Here is a 21,921-nt window from a genome sequence, read left to right on the forward strand (position 1 = left end):
TATTAGTCAGCAGATAGAGGGGGAAAAGGTGCTATGTAGAGTAAAAAGAGAAATAAAAAAAAAGCCAGATGAGATCATCAGTTGTGCTTAACCCCTCAACAGAAAAAAAGGATGATCAGAGACAACAAAACCAACAAAAAGAAACAAGTTATTATTGTTGCATTTAGCCCCAAGGATGTGACTCTGATAAGCTTTACGTGCCAGACGAGGCGAAGCGTCTTCCCCTCGCCTAGCCTCGCTTCGCCTCTTGTCTCACCTTGACAAGATAAGGAAGCCCAACACCTCGTTTCTTGCCTCATGCATTATAACTACAACTTCGCGCATCCAGAGGCATTGTCATATTCCACAGCTTATCTAAAACTATTATTTCTAGATTGCAAATACAATGCCAATAAGCGGATCATTCCGCTCCTTTGGCTTCAATCTAGTGAATGCTTACTAGTAGTCTTTGGCCGCTCAGTATCCTCCCTCGTTTTAGTGATGTATAGTTAGTTGGTTCCTTTATAGGTCCTCTGTATTGAGACAATGGTGTAGATCTCTCTAAAACTTGGGGTCTTATACAACATGCACTCCAGGGCTTGCTATGGCTATATACGTAACGGGTCTTTGCATAAATCTAAAGAACAGTAGAAACTTGATTTCTTCAAAGGAAAACATGCATCGCTGCACTAATGCATTCCTTCGAATCCACATGAACAATATGCAATCTTGATATAGTAAAGAAGTAGTAGCCAAGCAACCCTAATGTAGACAGCGCCTTAGGGTACGCTATTCTAGTGGTGATGGACAGCCCGGCTTGGTAACCATACAGCTGTTTGTGGAAATTGATAATATGGATCCCACCGATGCTAGAAATAGATGATTCCAGATACCAGGGAGGCAAAAGCGCCCACTTCTTCTCATCTTTTCACCTGAAATCGTGGAGCAAACTCATAGTCGAGTATGATGATAGGTAGGGAGGGGGTTTCTTTTGACTGGGAAATAATGCAGCCAGGATGGACTTTGCGTCTCTATCTTCCTGGAATCTAGAGTGGAATGGGGATATCTACCCCATGAAAGCTAGAAAGAAGATAACAGGCTGTGCAGCTCCCATACATTTTGCGGGCATCGAATATTGTCAGAGTGGTAGCCTGTTACAAAACACATATCCAGAGGAAAGAATGTTCTAGACCTTGGCTTTTGACGAAGTTGGGAGGCTTCTATAGGCTCTTCCACGATGGGTTGGTCCAGCCGGCTGCCAAGGAAATCTTGAAGAGGGATTTATTCCAGGCATGTCTTTCTTGAAATACCATCAAAGGCAAGAAGAAGACCAACAAGGCCTACAACGGACTCACCCATTTCTCCAACATGAGATTACTACAAGAGATACATGTATCTTCTCCATCTCCATATTTATTCTGCAAAGCTTGCGCTGGGGTTGCACTTTTTCTCGCTGGTTGGAAGACACTACCCTGGGTACTCTCACCCTGTTGCAGCAGTGCCGTGCCCCGCCATAAGGGATGGCCAAGGGTAAAAAGTGCTTTCCTTTCCTCCACATCGTACCTGGTTTGATGAACCGAGTTGGAATTGGCAAAGCAACGAGATTCCTCGTAAAAGCCTAATGATAGGGGTATATGCATATGGATTGATTGCATTTGCTTGCTCACTTGCTTATTGGTAAGCAAGCGCACCTTGGCGGGGGGGGGGGGGGGTCTTGTGTGATCGCGGGAGAAAAGTTCGATATTGTAGACGGTGTATCAAGCAATCCAGCAAAAAAAAAAGGTATCTCCTCCCGATGTGGCACTCCACCATGCAGCTTTCGGTGACTGCGCAATAGTATACTGGTTTCTTCTTTGGCAGTGTCACTTAAAAGGTTCCGGGCATTGTCGATGCACACAACATATTAGAGAACGTGTCAAGGGTTATGAGAAACTGCGGTGTTTTGCTTAGCCTTGCCTTTTCCCTTGGAGCCAGAATTAGCAAATAGCTTTTGACAACAGTCGTCGAAAGGCTCTCAGCTAGCGCCTGAGAGGGAATGAGGCGCGTTTTGGTGGCGGAGTCAAGGGTGAGTTCGGTAGACTCCTGCTGTGCCATGTATTATTGGTCGGGTTGGAAATCGAAAAAAAGATTTGGACAAATTCCAAAAGCCCAGCCTAGTATGGTTACATGCAAAAGTGCCTCAATTATGAGAGATTACCGTCATTCCACTTCGAGATGCTGGTCGAGAAAGAATGGACCAAGATTTGACTTGTCCAAGGCTTCCAGGATGAATGAAGGCACAATATGATTTACCTAGTAAGCTGTTGCCTGCTGTAGGAGCGAAGTTTAGGCAAGTCATGCACTTATTGCGTTCAACAACAAGTCGTGAAACGATATATGCTATGTCTGTACCTGAGGGTGCAACAACGCATAAATACCTGTGTGAGTGGGGGAACTGATAGTTGATGCCTTACTTCTTGAATAGGTAGTGGTATTGCTCGAGTTTCTCACAGATATCAGCACTCCTATGGCGGTGGCTATCATGGAGATTTTTAGCAGCTTTAAATGCCTTTTGTAAATCCTCTTGGCGCTGGGCGGTCAGGGAGGAAGAAGAGTCTTCCTTGAAATATCCCTTGACTTGGCAAATAGCTCGCTTAGCCCCGGGAGTAATGATGTCATTGATAGTCCCACACTTCAAAGGCGTTCTTCAGGCGGGATGAATTTTCAAGTGATTGTGACTAGTGTGCTGTCCTTCCGCCAAGGGGTTTAAGCTTCTTTTAGAGGCCCGGATGCACATTAGCTGTTCCTTCTAACATGCATAGGAGAGGCAAGTCGAAGTTATATTTTGAATTGATCCTAGGAAAGCCCACATAGGCCACCTGCAGGTTGGATGTCTTCAAGGCAAATTTTCATAATAACGGAGGTCTTGTAATGTTGTGATAATCGTAATCTCACAGAAAGAGAGGCCTAAGGTCGTTTGGATAGCCATCTTGAAGTCACTAGGGCGCTCCAAAGTTGGGTTCTATCACCATGATAGTTAGTAAAGAACATACACAACGATGGTCTCAAGGCTTCTTGAAGAAGTGACAAGAGAATCTTGAGAGTAGAGAATAGGAAATGAGGGCTATAAATGCATGAGTAAAAACATGGGAATTGTTTGATTGCTTGGCCCTATTGCAGAAGAATAGAAAAAATATATTGAGCTCGTGGCACATTTATTGAAAATTTTTAGTGTTAAAATGTGAGAGATATTGTGGGGTGGGGGCCTACCCGGAACAAATTCGGGTGAATATCCGGCACTAACGTATCAAAAATACATACGCCATGACAGGTTACAGTCTCCTTCTATCAGTGTGATCACCTCCGATCAGGCCACAAACCTATCAACTGCCTAAACCCATATCATAGATTCACGCATTCATTGATTCACGCATTCGTTGGTTTGATACAAACCTCGTCCTAAGATAGAAAATATTAACTAGGAATAGGAGAAGTAGCCGCGACAAAAGACTAGAAGCTGAAAGAATTTAGGATTTGATCATCTATAGAGATCAGAAGAAGAATGGTTGCAAGAAGCAATGCACATTGAGTGATTATCAAGGGGATAAGGGTCGATAAGGCTAGTGTTATAAGAGTCTCAGCGGCGAAGGCAAGTAGGTGAGCAAGATCGCTGAAGCTCTACAGGCATGTTGGATTTTTAGTAGTAGGAGAAGGTATATCTAAAAAACCCCTTGGATGGTAAGTTCTGAGAAATAAAATCCGAAACTACCAAGGAATACAAGATCCCGCTACCGGTCTAAAGACCGGAAGTTTACTCACGAGACCTGTCGTTGGAACTTGAATGGTTAGAATACTACTCCGCATCATGGATGTGTTTAAAAGCTATCTGAAGCAAAGCTTGAGGCAACTGAAAAGATTCCACGACAAGAGTTGACAATGATTTAAGGAGCCCGTCTATGGGAAGACTAAACGATGCACGAGCTGAAACTTTTAGGAGGGGACATGATAACCATATAAACATACTTCGTTGGGGTTAAATTTGAGTCTTTTGTCTGTTGGAATCGTCTCTGCTCAAAGACCGGATGGAAACTCACCTGAACTAACTGAAGCGAACACAGAAGCATGAATCTCGGTAGATATCTGAACGAGCCTAGATGCAACGGACGACAAGATCCAACCGAAGAAAAAAGCACGGTCTCTCCTTCACAGATCCCGGAAGTGATAGTACATGATAAAGTTATGGAGGACTAACGCTTGGCCGAAAAGCTACAGCCATAGGAGGATACCGGGAGAGATTCAAGTAAGGCTGAAGCATCATAGGAGAAAGGCAGCCTTGGATCAGATACGGAAATGGACAACCGTCACTACAAATAAACAGATTGTCACTCTAATGGAAGAAGGTATGGAAAGCTATAACGAAGACTGGGAGCAGAGGCTCAACTAGGCTAACAATGCTATTCCCAAAGCTGCTTAAGAAAGAATAAATTAAACTGTGCGATGGTCCGTACAGAAGAGTTGTGTTGAGATGGCTATATATCTAGACCTAAGACCATGCAAACGAAAGTCCAAACCTGAAGATGACGCATATCGGAGCCTTGATGGTAAGGACAGTCTAACAAAAACAAGGAAATATATGAAGAAGCCGTGAACTGGAGAGGTTGGTGTTACAATCGTAGAGCTACTGCAGCTCCGACGCGCTGTCCTGAGCGCTTTAGCTTCTTTCAGTCATCCAGAATTCTCAGTGAATTTTTTGGTGCTAGATTGGTGTCGCCTATTTGCACTGGAAAGCGTTGCCCGCTGCAATAAAGTAGTATCGTGGCTTGCTTGCTCTAATGGGATGATAGCTTGATATTTCCATGTAAAGGCCTAGCCTAGCAGCCCCTGCGCTGATAGAGCGTGGGAATGGCCATTTGTCTTCACGTCTTCACGGTTTTCCTTTTGCGCAGGTCTAGCAGGGGATATCAGCTAGTTTCATAATTCGAAAGTTCATGCCCGATGATTTTTGATGTAGCTTTCCCAACCTTTGTCTGGCTGTGGGATCAAATTCTATACAAGCTTCCTCATACCGGCTGTGACCTTCTTTTGTTCCCATGCTGTCCTTGTCTCTTCAATGGCCCTAAATCCCGCCAGCCTTGATGTAGAAATCGCAAACTGGATTGTTCTGCTTTCTGTTCTCTCGTTACATTTTTGCGGATTCGCAGTTATGTGCTCCGACCTGTGGTGTGGGCAACGATGCAAGATCTTCATCGATCTTCGTCATCATCCTATTCCAGCATATACCAGGGACATCCGCGTGAGTCAGCGCTAGTAGGAGGTTAATGATCTGACGAAGATTTATTGTAAGTTAGTTTGAGTAACGGTATTAAAAGATGAGAATTAACACCAACTGATTCTAGATCTAATCTTCATTTGTTCTCTATTGTAGTCTAGAGTGGGGCTTCCTGTGTTACCTCACAATTCTCTTGGGAGGGACTAGGCTACGGGAATCTCCAAGATCAACAACGATGCCAGGAGTTGAACCCAAATCTGAACACGGAGCTTTAATGTATTTCTCCCCCATACGGGGGTTGGCGAGATCAAACAACTTCAGATTGGCTACTCAGCAGAATTAATACCCTGTAAGACTGGCCACATAATTTCAGCGAGAGTGGCGCAAATGCTCCTAGACAAGCTACTTACTTGTTGTCACCCTGTGGTCGTAGAACAAGAGAAAAGAAGAGGGAAGGAAGACACAAACAGACAAAGAAATCCAGGCAACTCACAAAGGCCAATATATTGAACCGATATACTTAACTGACCTGGGAATATCACCAACTTGAACTTGAATTTATTCAACCCAAAATTTTTGAGTCAAAGTCATAAAACCTCCAATATCTAGACATTTTTCCGTGAACAAGCCTTCATAGCTCAGTTGGCAGAGCGCGACACTAGTAATGTCGAGGTCAGCGGTTCAAATCCGCTTGAAGGCAATCAGAGAAACCTCCCTCAAGTCCATTGCAGAAAGCTGTGGATCTTGCCTTTTGTGGATATTGCCTTTTATTTTTTTTCTTCCTTCTTTTTGGAGCTTAGCTAACCAAGTGTGGCTTGCTATAAATATGCCCATATGCAACGATTAAAGCTGGCCATGAGCGTCATGTAGATTAAAGAAATCCTATTCAAGCAATACACTACGTATAGGCCCGTTAGTACTTGGTTCATCCTTCACACGCCGCCCTGAACCAAGCGCCAAAACTCTCCCTTTTGTGATAGCAAGTCCTCAAACGATCCCTGTCCAGCTACATATCCTTCTTCTATCACCACCACGTCACTTGCAACCTTCATCATCTCGGGGTTGTGCGTAACAATAACAATCGCCATATCCCTTGCAGCTGCCCCACCATATCCGCGCATTAAGCCTGCTATTGTCTCGCGCACCAAGTCGGCGCTCTCCGCGTCTAGAGCCGATGTCGGCTCATCCATGACTAGTAGCTTAGGCTTGCGTACCAGCGCACGCGCAATACTCACACGCTGCATTTGGCCGCCCGAGAGACTCTGGCCGCCATCTCCAATCAGCGTTTGATAGCCGTGTGGCAAGCTGCAGATAAAGTCATGGATTCCGGCGGCTTTGGCGGCCATCTCAGCATGGGGCATGTTGCGGAAGACAGAATCTGCTGGAAGGCCATAGAGGATGTTCTCGAGTACGGTGTCAGGAAATAGGAATGGGCTTTGGGGTACATATGCGGTCTGCGCGTGGATACTGGAGATCCTGATCTGATCTGCGGGAACGCCAGCAAAGGATAAAGACGGAGATGAGTCATTTGCCTTCTCAGGCTCGTAAAGGCCCATCAATAAGCCAATAAGAGTACTTTTTCCGCTACCTGATGAACCAACAATGGCTGTTGTACTGCCAGGCTTCAACTGAAAGGAAATACTGTGCAGCACACGTGAGTTAGGTCGGGAAGGGTACGAAAAGGCTAGGCGATCAAACACAATCGGGAGCAGCTTTTCGACTGACTGCTTTTGCTTTTTGACTTCTGTATCAGACACAGGGAGATGGACTAGACGTAGTACTTGTGCTGAAGCAGACTGAGTAGTTGATATTTGCGGCACAGTGCTCAGTGTGGTTGAGCCCGCAGTGATGCCAAACAAGAGCAGGTTGATGACCTGGATCACGTCAGACACAGATTGAGACGAACTGGGCTTTGTGATGATAGACATGCTGTACCAAAATATCAAGGCTGTCAAGAAAAATGTCATGCTTTGTTGCATTCCAAATAAGAAGCCCGTCTGGTTCGATCTCTTAACGCCCACAGCAAGGGCAGCATCTAGCATCTTTCTATGCTTCAAGTCAAAATGACGCTCTAGTGTTAGGGCCCGAACAACCCGGATGTCCATAAAAGTCTCGCTGAAGACGGCACTGCATGCGGCAGCGGCCTCATCGCGCACTGCTTCCCATTTGCCGCTAACATGAGAGAACAGCCGGATGGAAAGCATGATTGCTGGTGCTGGTGTCAGACAAACTAGTGTCAGGGTTGGTGAGAGCACAAGAGCCCAAATAATAGAGATCAACACGAGAGTCAAAGCGACAACTACGATAAGGACAAAAGACCCAAGTAATGTGCACATTTCCTCGGCACAGCGATTAAGGGTATTTACAACGGCACGTGGCGAATTCTGTGGCATCGCTCCGGCCCACCAAACAGGCTGGGACAAGACATTATGCAGTGCCTGGTGTCGTAAATTGTTGACCCATGCCTGAGCTACAAGCTCGCATAGGCAACGACCGATCATAATCGATACACCACTGGCGAACCCTATGCCGACCAAGGCAGCGGTCCATTTAGCGGCTCTTTGGGTGCGGTCACTAGGAGCCCAGAATGTAGCGAGAAGCTTCGCAAAGCAGTACGAGAAGGTGGGTGTGCCAGCAGCAGCGATGGCGCACATTATCAGGCCGACAATGAGGAGCGCCCTCTGTTTTACGTTGATGTTAGGCCAGATGGTACTGAATATGGTGCGCATTGAAATTGTTGGGGATGGTTTAGCCCCGTTGCTGTGCTGGTCCAGACTGTGAGCAGAGTGCCCCTTGGGCTTTTTATGTCGCCCAATCTTATAGCGCATCTTTGTTTGGGCGTTAATGCCACTGATTCGGCCCTGTCTCTGCTCTTCGGAGTCGAAAAGATCCTCCTTTTCAATATCAATATGGTGCAAACGGCGAGTTCTGCCCGAGTCCTGGCGTGAAGCTTGCACAGAAACCCCCATACTTGCGAGAAATTGTAGATCCATCTGCTCTAATTCCCGTTCTATTTCTTCTTCGGAATATGTCTGCTCTTCATCACCATCACTAAATCGTGAATTACATCTCTTTGGGGATAATCTCTGTAATTGCTTGTCTTCGATGTTTGTATGCTGTTCAAACGGAGATAGTTCCTTGAGGGCAGAACCATGGTGAATTGATCTAGGACGTTGAGGCATATCTTTTGATTCTAACCCATAAGCAGAGAAGCTGTTGCGATAGAGGTCATGAGCGCGGGCTAAACTCAAGTATACAGAGTCTTCAGCATCGGTAATGGCAATAGTATTACGTTGCGACATAGCGCGTCGAAGCTGTGAACCTGCAACTGCGTGTTCGAGTTCTTTAAACACGAAACGCGATATCCGCTTTGCGGCAGGGAGTGGTGATTCAGGCACTATCGGGTTGGTAAGTGGTGCTGCATCTGCGCTAGAACCAAGGTCGGACTCGAATTTAGGCGTATCAGGGCTAGACAGGTTAGGGCTGAATTGCCCATCGTATTCTTTATGGACAGCCTTTAATAGGCCATCAGCTGAAGAAGCGCTTAGATCGTGGTATCGACCGTGTTGGACCACACAGCCAGCATCCATGACGTAGACCCAGTCATCACGCTCAATCTGAGAAATATCATGAGTGATTATGATGGTCGTTTTACCCTTTCTCCATGTGCGTAAAGCATCCATGACTAGGCTTTTGCTCATTGTGTCTAGTCCACTAGTCACCTCGTCTAGAATCAAGACGGCCGGGTCTCGTAGTCGAGCACGAGCCAAAGCGAGACGCTGCTTCTGGCCACCACTGAGATTATGACCGCTCGACCCTAGCATGGTGTCCATTCCTTCTGGCATCTTGTGGATGGTAGACTGTAGCACTGCCATGTCACAAGCAACCCTTACATCCTCGATAGTAGCAGCATCGGGGTCAAGGGAGCCAAGGGCAATGTTCTTAAAAAAGGTATCATTGAATAGTAGTGAGTTTTGCTGAATTAGGCACACATTGGCCCGCACCCAGGCGGTACTTAGAGCCCTGAGGTTGTGTCCGTCAATAAATATACTACCACTGGTGGGTGCGTAGAATTTGACAAGGAGATTGCCGAGGGTGCTCTTTCCGGAGCCTGAGCGACCAACTATAAAGTTAAGACTAGAGGGCTCAAACCTGAAGCTTTCTGGTTGCAGAGCAAAGGTGCCGTGTGTTGTTGGATATTTAAAAGAGACCTAGAAAACAAGCGAATGTTAGTAATTGAGCTAAAGGTTCTTGGCTGTGCAAAAGAACTCACGTTATCAACGGTGATATGGCCTGTACACAAGTCGGGATGAAACCCTGGATCGGCGCTTCCCTCATTTTCATCCCCAGCGGCCTCCATTAGTGTTTTGAGGTCCGAGCCAGCCGACATGCCCCGGACCAGCTGCAGCCACTCAGGCAGCAGATCTTGTACACCCTCAAGCACAGTCATCATGGCATAGAAAGTTATCATGATATCAGCTGTGTTGTTCCCATGTTGGACTAAATATATTCCGAACAGAAAGCACAAGCCGACCAATGTCGGTGTCCAGAACTGCATGAATCCTGCTTGTGCAGCGTTATAGCGTGTCTGTGTGCGGTAGAACCCTGCAGCCCGAATGATCCAGGCCATATAGTGGCGCACTTCATGCGCAGCTCCATTAAACACAGTGACCACATCAATAGCAGTTAATGCAGCAGCCGCTAGTTTAGAGGCCTGGCCGAGAGCATCTTTCTGGAGCATAACGGCCGGTTTGATTGGGCGCATGAGGAGAGAGAAGGCGATTGTAGGGATAGGTAGCGAGGCAACAATGAGCAGGGTTAGCTTCCATGAGAAGGAAAGGGCAACAAAGAATGCGGCGATGGAGGTCATGATGTTGTTGACGAGAACACCAAAGATTTGCGAGTTGGCAGTTTGCAGGTGGCGGACTTGTCTAGATAAATAACAGTGTTAGCAAAGGGATAAAAGAGAGATAGTTACGGGGTTAGTGACTAACGATTCTATGCGTGACATGAGGCTTGGGATACCGCTTTCTTGCAGATCGAACCACGCCATCTCGCGCTTCAAAAGCGCAGCAAACAACTCCCGCCGTGCTGTTTCAGCCTGTAGTTCACCGAAACGAATCCAGGCTGCCATGAAAGTGGCATTAGCCAGCCATGCACCGGCACCGCAAATTGTCAAGATCAAGCACCAGCGATTCACAGACTCCAAGCCATCGCTAGCTGTCTTAAGGCCAGCGCCGAAGCTGGTCACGACCTCAAAGGTCCTTCCAATGGCGATGATCATGAAGATCTTGAGACCAGCAACAGTGATAGATGAGCACAAGGCTATGGCGATGCAGACGAGATGGCTTCGGCGAGTAAAGACAAAGAGGTTCCGCCAGCGCTGGTGTGTTGGTGATACAGTATCTATATGGGAGTCTGAGCGAGGGCCTTCGTCGGAGCCTGGATCCGGTCTAATGGCTGTCAAGGAGGGGGGGTCGACCAGATAGTTCATGTTATGAGATGTGAGCGAGTCTCTAGAAGGTTCCCTAGAAGTGTACGCTTCGTCGGGCATGTTGGTAGTGACAGCAGAGTGAAGGGCTTCCATTCTGATAGCGTCGGCTTGAGCTGCTCGCCGGAGTTGGGTAGCATCAGCCATGTTGATGTAGGATATTGCGGACACGGAGAAGAAGAGACAGGGACGCAGAGGCAGGGACACACAGCCAGAGTCTGGCCAAACCCTCGCTCTTTATCTTTATCAGTCGTCTCACTAGTCCATGGCACTCTTCAACTTCTTTGTCTTTGTCTCGCTTTGCTGCCTTGGCTAGCTTGGCTTTCACCTAGTACGTTCTTATTCTTATAGGCCATGCTCAGCCAATGCCAGCACTGGCATCCCATTTTTATGACCTAGTTTGTTGCTGTCTTGATGGTCCAATGACGTTCAAGTCATATGTTGGCGGCATACAGTATTGCTCCCGGGGTATTGGCGGCAATGTTATTTTCAGAGGGCTGCTAGCAACACAGCCCAGAACAGATACAAAGAGCGGAAAGAAAGAAGATGCGCAATACAGGCTTCAAAGAAACAGCATGTGTCCAATTTAATATTAAGGTCAAAGAACAAGCTAGAGTTCTTTGACTCCTATTTGTGTGATGTCTCTCATTCTGCCTCACATAGTAATTACCCAAGTTGTAGTTGTGGGTGGCGCCGAAAAGCACCATGATTGCCTAATTCTTCTATTGCACGGCAGAGTATTAGGGCTACAAAGCTGTATTATATTATCTCATCTTTTCTGTTTGGTGTTGGTTTCTTATGTGGGCAACCAGCTAAAAAAAGAAAAAAAAAAAAAAAAAAAAGAGAACTCCAAGCCCATGTGCTGAGTTTCCCAGAACTACCTTTTCGAAGCTTCTTTGAGCATATTACTAGTTCCATACTAGCCTATCCCTCATCCATACATATACGCTCACACCTACCTCAAAGAAAGCGGAACCGTGATGTAATCTGATGCTTCAACGGCAAACCGCTATTATTCCTACGGACAGGTGCAGGCAGCTGTAGCTTGCACAAACCAGCTGCCAGCACCCCGCCGTCGCAAATTCATCGCCCCCGCCAAAACTGACGTCAAAAAAAACTGAACAAGCCCTTCTTGCGCCCAACTCTTCTTTCTGACCTTCACCTTGCGAGATAACCCTTCATTAAGCTCCCAATACCCATTGCAAATAATACTGCTACCATGGCCGAACTTCCCCTTACTTCGACGGCTAAGACGCCTAAGAACTTCAACCCCGAACAGGCTGACAACCTCGAGGATGTGAGCTGATGCCTTTTCTTCCCCTCTCCCCCTTCTTCTACTAATCCGGCCTCTTTCTCCAGATCGAAAAGCAGTTCGCTGTAAAGGCTGTCCAGCACATGGAGGTCTACATGCGCATTCTCCAGACCGTCCCCGGCAGCACCGTTCGCCTCACCAAGATCGATGACGAAATCATGGAGCACCTAGCCAAGGACTTCCCCGAGTTCGACCCGGCCAAGCCCATTGACGAGAATGAGATGAAGTCGGCTCGTGGCAAAGAGCGCTGGCGCAACTTTATGATGGCCTACGAGAAGCGCGTCGACGACTACAACTTCGGCACCATTATGCGTATTGCGCCCAACACCGACTATGGTCAGCACACCACCATCTTCGTGCCCCGTATGCAGTTCTACGCTATTGAGATTGCTCGCAACAGAGCTGGCCTAAACGACTGGATTCACGAGTCGGCCAAGAGATCAGGCACTGCCTAAGGCTAGAGCTCGGCATCTTTAAAGAAAGCAAAAAGGAAGAGAAAACGGTGTAGCAAAAGGAAAGAGATAGAAAGAAGGCAGAGCAAAAGAAGGTCAGCCCGAAGTCTCAGTCTCAGTTCCCGTTCTAGCGCAATGTTCCGGGTACCCTAAATCTGGGTTTGAAAACACACAAGCAGGAGACAGCCTCGCTCAGTTTGATTCAATATGCCATTCCAAGCTTGTTGGGGCTCTTGGCTCCATTTTGTCACAAGGAGGACCAACATAGTTATTTGCATGTAAACGAAGCAAGCCCGTTTGTTACAAAACATCTAGTGCAAGAAACAAGAAAACATGATGTATGCCTCAATATCTAGTATAGTATCCTGGCACCTAGTCTCTCTTACGCCCACACTCACACTCACACTCGCACTCAGTTTATTGTACAACCCATTTCTTCACAACCACTAGCTTCTATTACTCGTCCTCATCCCTTTTTCGGAATTGCTCCGTAACCTCTCTACTGCTTCAGCAGCTCGTCTACATCGAACCGCTTGAAGAAATGAATTTCCTTAAAATCGACCCAATGATATGCAAGCTCGTTTTCCGAAATTAGGATAAGTTCGCCCAGTTCAAAAGTCGCTGAGCAGGATTGAAGGAGAAATAAACAGGCAAGTTAGCAATACAAAGCACAAGAAAGCAGCAAGGAAAATAAAATATAGGGCCCAAAGAAGACAACTCACGGGATGTGTATAATGGCTCTGCAATCTGCCCAAGACACCGCACCACCCGCGCATTGTTGAACCCCAGTTCAATGGACCGGCCAACAAACCCGCGCGTATCCAGGTCCGAGACTTTGAACGTGAACTTGCCCCGTGGAATATTCACATCGCCTGTTAGTTTAACCGCCATAAGAGGGCCGCGATAGATACGCGCCTCTAACCGCCGCTTCTGCCATATCTCTTCCTCCTCTCCGTCCTGCCTAACCAGCCTCAACTCAAGGTCTGACACTTCGGGCAAATCAGGCTGTACGATGAGCACAAACTCACAGCCATGGCCAGAATAATCGCCAACCCACAGCCCGCGGAACGGCCGCGTTGGTGTTGGCATGTACAGTTCGGGTGCTAGTGTAGCATACGTTGTCAGAGCCTCGCCTAGCATAGAGCTGGCGTTCATGGTTGAGTGGTATCCCGGACCAACAGCCGAGGGTATGCTCAAGGGGTGGACTGTGTTCGACATGTGCAGCCACGATCGCAAATGGAATGTGTATTGTGATGCTTCGCGGTGGCTATTCGGGATGCAGCTACTATCACCAACTTCCCTGGCTGTGGCAGGGTACATAGCCGGAGCAACACCGAGAGTGCTTTGCTCACAAGGCATAGGGATGCTAGGTGGTGGCCAGACAGTCCCCGATGGCGAGTTTTGGTGACTCTTTTGTTCTTGTAAGATGGATGCGGGCCGCGCTGCGACAAAACTGGATGCGAAAGACTCGACGCTACCGCTACGCAACATGGGGATTTCGCGTTCAAATCGAGATACGTCACGATTGGGATGTCGTGCATCTGAGGCACGGAGTGTGATGATGGAGGTATCCTTGTGCAGCGATACATGAGGGTCGAATGGGTGTATGGCGACGTTTTCCACACCTATAATAGGATCATGGTCACGAGCCTTATTCACAGCCACTACTTGGTATGCCTCGATGCACCCACGCCATGGATCGTATCGCGATACAATCAACTTGCCCGTCGTCTCAGCATCGCTAAACCAAATTTTATGCCGAGCGACAAACCATTGGTCGCGTAGGGCTCGCCACAGCTCAAAGAAGTTGGTAAAGCCTGGTGGTAACTTCGAAACCTTGGTATGTGGCACGTTTATTTGGATTCTAGGCAGCCAGACATTATCTGATCTGCATAATCTGTAGAAGATCTGGCTTGTCCAGGACAGCATCATCAAATCGGCTGGCTCCATGTATTCCAGGATCTGAAGAAGCAGCTCTACCGGCACCGAGGCTAGCTGCGACTGTTGCTGGGCCTCAGGATCTAAATACATGTTTTGCGGTGTTAGTGAGGCTGATAAACAAGATGTGCTACCAACATACGCTCATAGCCGAAGTAAAGGACGCACATGTGAATGATTCATGAGGATCTCGCTCTAGCAATCGATTTGAATGTGATTCAGGCTGTGACGCTGTTTCCGTTTCTGTTGTTGTTGATGTGGCCCTCGCCGTTGCTGTTGCTGGTGTCCTCGTTTCCCCCGCCCCTGCTTCTACTGCTGCAGCCATCGTTATAGGCCTATCAGCCCTATCAGGACTATCGCCTAGCTGCGTGTTAGCAATGGTCTGTAATTGATCTGTCAGCATGTTAAGATTCTGCAGCGCATCGGCGAGAGCATCGAGCACTGGCTGGGCCATTATAAACAAATGGCCCCAAAAATCACCCCTCCAAAAATCAGTTAGAAGCGAGATAGAGCAAGAGAAGTCCGTCTTCTTCCTCCTACTCCTCTTCTTCCCCCAAAGTGGAGAATAACAGGGCCTTGTTTATGGTGTTATATGGTATGTTGGGACCCTGTAAATAGTTTGGCTTTCCCTTGTTATCGACGCCTGACAGGGAAAACAATCAACGAATAAACAAAGGGATGCAACAATTGCGGTAACCGTTCTGATTGCTCTGGCGATCGCCAACGCCACACTTAGGAGAGACTTAAAATGAGGCCTTTGAAGAAAAAATACTCATGACAGAGCGGCCATTTTTAATTTTACCTAGGAAGTTAGATGCACACTAAATAAAAGACGTGTGCCGTTAGGCTGACATCATCAGACCCTAGTCACTGCTATGGCTAGGGTCAGGTGCATGAGCGAGACCGGCTGTCGGCAGCTGGCATGCAAAGAAAAAAGATTGTGTCATATTTTCAAAGTGATTAAATTCCAGGCTTTTATGCTTCACGGAATTTGCTCCCTTGTTTTCACGTCGCATTACCTGCCAGTAACTGTCTATTAATTACATACTACCGCCAACTCTCTCTACAAGGTTTCATCGCTGACTTCTATTGCGCCCCTTTTTCAGCGCGTACCCACACACCTACTTGTACAGCCACTAGCTTATTTGTAGCTCATAGTCCTGCTCTTACCAGGCTATGCTAGCAATGTCAACTCTGATGCCGCTTTTGAAAGATCTTCTGCCAATGATAATGCCTTCCTCAGTGCATATTCAGAAATCCCCAGCCTTGTCTAGCCCCTCGTCGCCACCGCCACCGCCACACTCGCACCCAAATTCAAAATCAAGCTCGCATTCACGCCCACATGGCAAGGGGCGCGAGCCCGGGTCCCCTAACGGGATCCCGCCAACAAGCCCCACTAATTCAGACAGAGACAGTGCCACCCCACCGCGCGATGTGCTAGCTTATAGTACCGATGCCCAGGCTTCAGTCCCGGTGAATGTCGTCCTGCGTGCCGCCTCTGCTGCTACTGAATCCAGCCATCTGCGGTCCATCTCGCCCGCCTATCTAGCCGATTCACGCATCAAGTCTTCCGAGGACGAGTCCGACCTGGACGGCCTCGACTATACTGATCGGCACACTGAGCGGGAAGCAGAGAGGCCGCATATGGCGCGCGCGTCACAAAGGAAGTCGCCATTACGAGTCACCAACAAACTAGTTAATCGAAGTGATTACATGTGCGCATCAGGTGAGTCTGCTCTCCAACTCATATCTCAGTTCCCACCTCTCCCTCGAATAGGGGTCAGCACACCAGTACAAAGTTGTAACCATACGTCATGTTGTCCCGTGTAGCTGTAGAACTGGATGCCCATGCCACTACATCCATCCGCCATCATAGTGAACAAGGTGAGTTCTCTCCTCATTGCCCCAACATTTTAATAAGACCAACATCCTGATTCTAGCGCAAAAAAAATCAATATAACTCACCTATGAAAGAAACTATAATATATGTCATATCCGGGGCCTTGATTCTCTCTACCAAGCCAGATCTTGAGGGTGACGTTATTACCAACGTCATTTCTCGCGGCGACTTTGTCAGTATCCCGCCATGGACCGAACACCAGCTCCGGAATGATTCGGACGAAAAGGCAACATGGCTAGCAATGCGTAATGCATCGTCGCCCGTTACTGTGGATCTGGTGGATTGGGGCGAGGAAGAGGTGGACTCAAGCCTGGACTCAGATTCAGACTGGTGAGAGACTACGGGGAAAAGCAACCTAATCTGATGATGAAGAGAAATAAGAATACAAAGTAAAGCCCCTGGAGATTCAAGCTCTATTTATGCACTTATGCAGGTTAGCCTTTTAGCACTAATGTTAAATTAACGGACCTTACGCATATATTATACTAAAAAGCGGGTCTCACATCCTCAACTTACTCGTTACACAGACTTGGCTGGAATCTAACTCATCCAGTCCCCTTAAAGTTCCTCAGGTCGCCCTCAGTTCGTCAGCCGCTGCCTCTCCTGCAATTCTTCCATACACAACACATTCCAATAAAGAAGAACCACCCAGTCTATTGTCCCCGTGAATTCCACCAGTGATCTCACCAGCAGCAAACAGTCCCGGAATCGGTGTCAGTTCTCCACCAGTACCATCTCTCTTTAGCACGCGGCTCTTGGTATCAAATGCAACGCCGCCCATGGTAAAGTGCACTACCGGCGTGATTTTTCCAATGTAGATCTCTGCCTCCTCAAAACCTTGTTGCTCAGGCTTCAGTTTCCAGGAGCCAAATGACGTTCTGCCCAGAGGATCCTCCACTTTGCCTGCTACAATATCAGAGTATCCTTTCAGGCCGTTGATGAAGGCCGGAGGCAAATCCTTGACCTTTCTTTTTTGCATCAGGCCTTTCCACGTGTAGAAGCCTAGGTGGCTTGCTAGGGCTTCACTGGCACCGGGATCCAGAACGATCGAGATGTCCCATTGCTTGACACCTTCTGCCACATTCTGAGGAGTCTTCATGATAGCATCGCTAACGACGCTACGAAGATCCAGTTCATTGACAAATCTGTTACCACCGGAATCCAATAAAATGCCCCCTTCACCTCGCAGAACTTCTGCCGCCAGGAACTTGGACCGCGACCTTTCATTAGCTGGGTCTATGAATCCCGTTGGATGGATCTGCACGCTGTCCATGTCTACTAGCTCAGCGCCAACCGCGACTAATAAGTCTTGTGCACCCGGTCTCTCTTCGGCTGTGGCTGGGAACCCTGCCAGATCCGGTCGATACCGTGCGAGAAGGCCATAGGTGTCACCCGCAAATCCGCCTGCAGCGAACACTACAGGGCCAGCAAGGTTATTTAGCTCTCCGTTAACCGTGTATTCGACGCCAGTAACATGGCCAGTTGCTGTCTCAGTAGTAACTTTCATCACCTCTGCAGCGCTGGTGAGCTGAAACTCGGGCGTTTCTTTCAGCTTAGCCAAGAGCCCGTTGACAAGCGCGGCCCCAGGCGGAAGCTTACCCGCTCCACGGTGGGTCCTAGGAACGGAGTGGCCCCCAAGGGTAGCAACAACGCTGAGATCAACGCCGATCTCATCAGCTAGCCATTCGACAGCGTGCTTGGATTGCTCTGTCAAGAGCCGAACCAAACCCTCACGATCCACCGGTACGCTATCAGCACCGCTCCCAGCTTCATTATAACGCTGTCCAGCACTCTTAATAGAGTCCTCCAAGAACATTGTGTCTGAAGCAATGCCAGATGCTGCCTGGAACCGCGTATAAGCACCATTAATCCCAGATGACGCCTTAATACTGTTGCCTCCTGGCTTCGCACCTCGATCAAGCATCCGAACCGATGCACCAGCTTGAAGAGCAGTATATGCTGCTGTCAGCCCCGCAAGACCGGAGCCAACAACTATGACAGGCTGTTTCAGTGGGGGAGGCATGTCGGTGGCCTGGCGAACAGCGAAGGTACTAGACCGCGTCTGCGAATTCGAAAGGAGTTTGGTGAGTAATATGGTGAAAAATAGGACAAATGAGACTTGCGCTAGCTGGCGGCGGTTCATAATACGTGTCAAAGATTAGCCAAGAAGTGTTGTAGAGAGTGAAGGGGTACATGTTCACGGCGGCAGGACGTTTCTATCAGAGAAATAGCCTTATCCCTTTTACTCTCACCGCGGGTTCTGATTGTGGCATGTCATACGTGGCCTTATTATGCTGCTATTGGACGTCGTATGATGTTGAATATGTGGTACGATGTTTCGGTGAAGTTCGGTGTAGCTATTTGTTTTTAGGGTTATATTATATGTTCTATGGGTTAGGGTTTGTTTATATGCGCAAGCACTTGTTTATGACTAGCGACCTAACTAACGAAGTAGGCACGAGGTACATAAACCCCCCCATTTGGTACTCCGACTCCCCTTTTTGCTTACTAAACCCTTTTTTAGCTTATATAAGCACATTTTTGCTGTGACCCCCCCTTAGCAACACTAGCAAGTAGACTACAGATACAGCAGATGGAAGCAAACAATACAGTGGAAATTATTTATTTAGTAGCTCAGAATACCTAAGAGGACATGCCTTCGAAGTCATTATATGGCCAACCTGATGACACTTGCTACATCTTGTATCTTTCCTTTTCATAGGCTCAACATTCTCAAATGCAGACGGCTCGCGCCTTGTACTTGTGGCCGGCTGGGTAGGTTGTCTGAAAGTCGGGGTCTTCAATGGCTCTAATATAGGATTTTTCTGAAGTTGATTCCGTTTGAGATGCCAATGGGAGTGAAAATATTGAATGGAAAGACTCTGGTTTGTCTCTTGAAGTAGCTGAAGAGTGTGGACACATGGTAGACCAAGAGAAGAAGTGAACGAATGGGTACAAGCTTTCAGGGGCTTTCTAGACCTTCCAGTTATAAATACATAGCCTCGAGGCTTTGCCCAGGCATTCACAGCAGCAAAGAGAGCTTGGCTAGACTCATAAGTCCCTTCAGGTGGAAGGACATCGTCCGGAAATTGACTGATTTATAGCGCCTCTGCTACATCGTTTGCATTTACAGCATTTACAGCATTTGAAGCGTTTGATACAGCGTCTACTTCCATCTTTATCTACTATCACTGGTGTATCTGCTGTATCTGTAGTCTACTTGCTAGTGTTGCTAAGGGGGGGTCACAGCAAAAATGTGCTTATATAAGCTAAAAAAGGGTTTAGTAAGCAAAAAGTGGAGTCGGAGTACCAAATGGGGGGGTTTATGTACCTCGTGCCAACGAAGTAAGCTTGATGACTAAACTTAATCTTTTGTAAGAAAACGTGCAGGTAGCGCCCTCCATAACCCTGTCTTTCCGCTTCAATTAAAGTGATGAGAATTTGGAGATAAGAAGGGAAGAAAGGAAGAAGGGGAGGGGGCGTTGCACACCAGCGGCACGTTGCTCGGTGTATCTAGCCCGTTAGGCAAAGTTCGTGGAATTCTTACAAATCACATCAACTGCAGATCCGTTGAGACTCCAATAGTAAGACTCGTACACTAGGCTTAGCCCCCCTCCAAGCGGGTTATCACAAACTATAGGCTTGAATAGAAGAAAATGGATGGACGAGGTGTTAGTGGTGTGCACACAGGGCGGGGAGTAGAGGGCTGGCATTTCTCAACTCTTGAAAGCGAAGTCCCGAGCTCTGAATCACAGATAAAGCAGGCTTTCTGTTGGGGAAGGGCAGTGCCTACACAGCCGGATGCAGCAATGGTGTCGATATCTACGCATATCCGCCCCGGTATGAACAACATTTAACCGCTAGGGCATACACTTTGTGAATGGGCACCGGATGTTAGGGGAACTTTGGTTGTTCTTCTTTACGCGCAGTATTAACCATGTGCTAATTGCTTATTCCGGATTCTAGCACCAACACCAATCTAGAAGCATCAAGACAGAGCCCCCTTCCCCCTAAGCTAACCAAGTATCATAAAAGAAGAACAAAGGTCAGCATTCAAATGAAAGATGGAAAAGTCTAATATCTAGAAAATGAGCACACCGAGTCACTTGAGATGAGCATGAAAGAAGTGACCCGCCCGCACTCGTTGTTGCGGCCCAATAACAGCGGCCGTCACTTTCTTTCATAATACGTAACTCAAGGCCACGCGACCAAAAACGATGATAACAGGGTAGTGTGTGAGCTAAAGGGAAGACAAGGCCGTATGTTGTGTAAGACATGTCGTCAATAGAGAATAATAGGGTCAAAACGTGCCAATTACGCATACATGCTTTGAGCCAGAAACACCTGGTAGTACACGTATAAATTGCAGTTGGAGAAGACGGAGTTTGGCACAAGAAAGAGACTGAATGGGTCATTCTTAAGCTGACATTTCCCCAACTACGAGGTTTCTCCAACTCAGAAATGGAATTCACAACTTATACAAAGCTAACTGTACATTTCCCCAACTCGACCACTTGGAATGATTATGTGGCAATTGCTCCCGCATTCGCTTGCTGGATGTTACCTTAGTTCATCTACACCCCCCACCGTCTTACTACTGTGCAGCAGTGTTGCGGGGTATGACTACTACTTGCAAGACTCGAAAGCTGACGCTTTCTCGTGGGATAAACGTGTTGAGAGGAGAATGAGTAAACAGAAGCATTGCGGAAGAAAAGAAAATGTCACAAGGGATGCCAACTGCTCCCCTACGTTGCCCGGACTCCACGGAGCTTTGTTTTTTTTTTCCTTGCTTGTCTAGCTTCAACGTCATGTCTGACTAGTGATGTGTGCTTATTAGAAGTATACAGTACATGGTTGACTCCAGAGTATACAAGGCAGACATAGCAGACTCGCAATACACATGTTCCGATGCGAAGTAATACGCCAGGCCGACAGAGCCCCGCTTCTGGTGTCTTCTGAGCCACGTGCTGGCGAGTTCCCGTGTCTCGTATTACACGTTCTTGGTGCTGGAGAGTCATGCCCGAACTCGGATTGCAACATGTTTATATATTTATTGGACCTAGAGAAACAGCCCGGCGAAATAATAATGGAGATGGGTCAACTTGATAGATATGGAAGAATGGAATTGTCAAATTTTCTCCAACTTACTTGCACGTTGCTCCATACTGTTTCCGTTGGAGTAGACTCATCCTTATTCTTAGGGTTATAACAATGCTCTCATAACTAGGGTTGTCAGGATTGAATCTTCAATGTCACAGCAAAATGCAGACAAGTCTCATTTCCCTTCCTCTGCAACCTCTTCAGTTATTCGCATAGGGGAAGAGCGGGAAAGAGAAGAGAAAATGCACGTGCGCTTTGCTCCACTACAAGGAGACGAAAGCTACATGCGCCCGGGTTTTCCCATTCATTTTGGTAGTCGTTATAATTAGCACAGGAAGGAATGCTACTGCAGCATTGGCGTAACCCTTTTTGCCTCTTTGTCGAGTAACTCTTAGGGTTTGTCGGCTACTAACCAGGGAAGAAAAGCAGAAAGTTTCTGAAGCTTTTGAAACAAGCCCTGCCATATTGTTATCAGAAGTTCCATGGCAAGCTCACCGGCAT

At 47.5% G+C, this 21,921-nt stretch overlaps 5 protein-coding genes across 5 annotated transcripts; 2 read left to right on the forward strand and 3 right to left on the reverse strand.

Moving 5' to 3' along the window:
• Positions 1-6,159: 6,159 nt before the first annotated feature.
• On the reverse strand, positions 6,160-10,865 carry HOO65_010979 (Alpha-factor-transporting ATPase; the record flags this gene model as incomplete). The annotated part of the gene is made up of 3 exons (XM_071005265.1): positions 6,160-9,438; positions 9,501-10,158; positions 10,222-10,865. 3 exons carry the CDS (start codon positions 10,863-10,865, stop codon positions 6,160-6,162), a joined length of 4,581 nt encoding a protein of 1,526 aa, XP_070862801.1.
• A 1,072-nt stretch (positions 10,866-11,937) lies between these two features.
• HOO65_010980 (Protein PBDC1 -like protein) lies at positions 11,938-12,485 on the forward strand (the record flags this gene model as incomplete). Its single annotated transcript, XM_071006197.1, has 2 exons — positions 11,938-12,015; positions 12,078-12,485. The coding sequence occupies 2 exons, from the start codon at positions 11,938-11,940 to the stop codon at positions 12,483-12,485; spliced, it is 486 nt and encodes a 161-aa protein (XP_070862802.1).
• A 496-nt stretch (positions 12,486-12,981) lies between these two features.
• HOO65_010981 (F-box domain protein) lies at positions 12,982-14,874 on the reverse strand (the record flags this gene model as incomplete). The annotated part of the gene is made up of 3 exons (XM_071005629.1): positions 12,982-13,103; positions 13,205-14,503; positions 14,589-14,874. 3 exons carry the CDS (start codon positions 14,872-14,874, stop codon positions 12,982-12,984), a joined length of 1,707 nt encoding a protein of 568 aa, XP_070862803.1.
• A 776-nt stretch (positions 14,875-15,650) lies between these two features.
• HOO65_010982 (uncharacterized protein) lies at positions 15,651-16,654 on the forward strand (the record flags this gene model as incomplete). Its single annotated transcript, XM_071006035.1, has 2 exons — positions 15,651-16,146; positions 16,395-16,654. 2 exons carry the CDS (start codon positions 15,651-15,653, stop codon positions 16,652-16,654), a joined length of 756 nt encoding a protein of 251 aa, XP_070862804.1.
• A 234-nt stretch (positions 16,655-16,888) lies between these two features.
• HOO65_010983 (Fumarate reductase) lies at positions 16,889-18,343 on the reverse strand (the record flags this gene model as incomplete). Its single annotated transcript, XM_070999845.1, has 1 exon — positions 16,889-18,343. The coding sequence occupies one exon, from the start codon at positions 18,341-18,343 to the stop codon at positions 16,889-16,891; it is 1,455 nt and encodes a 484-aa protein (XP_070862805.1).
• Positions 18,344-21,921: the final 3,578 nt, after the last annotated feature.

Source organism: Ceratocystis lukuohia (assembly GCF_044167205.1).
Source record: "Ceratocystis lukuohia strain C4212 chromosome Unknown Supercontig1_pilon, whole genome shotgun sequence".
Taxonomy (NCBI): Eukaryota; Fungi; Ascomycota; class Sordariomycetes; order Microascales; family Ceratocystidaceae; genus Ceratocystis; species Ceratocystis lukuohia.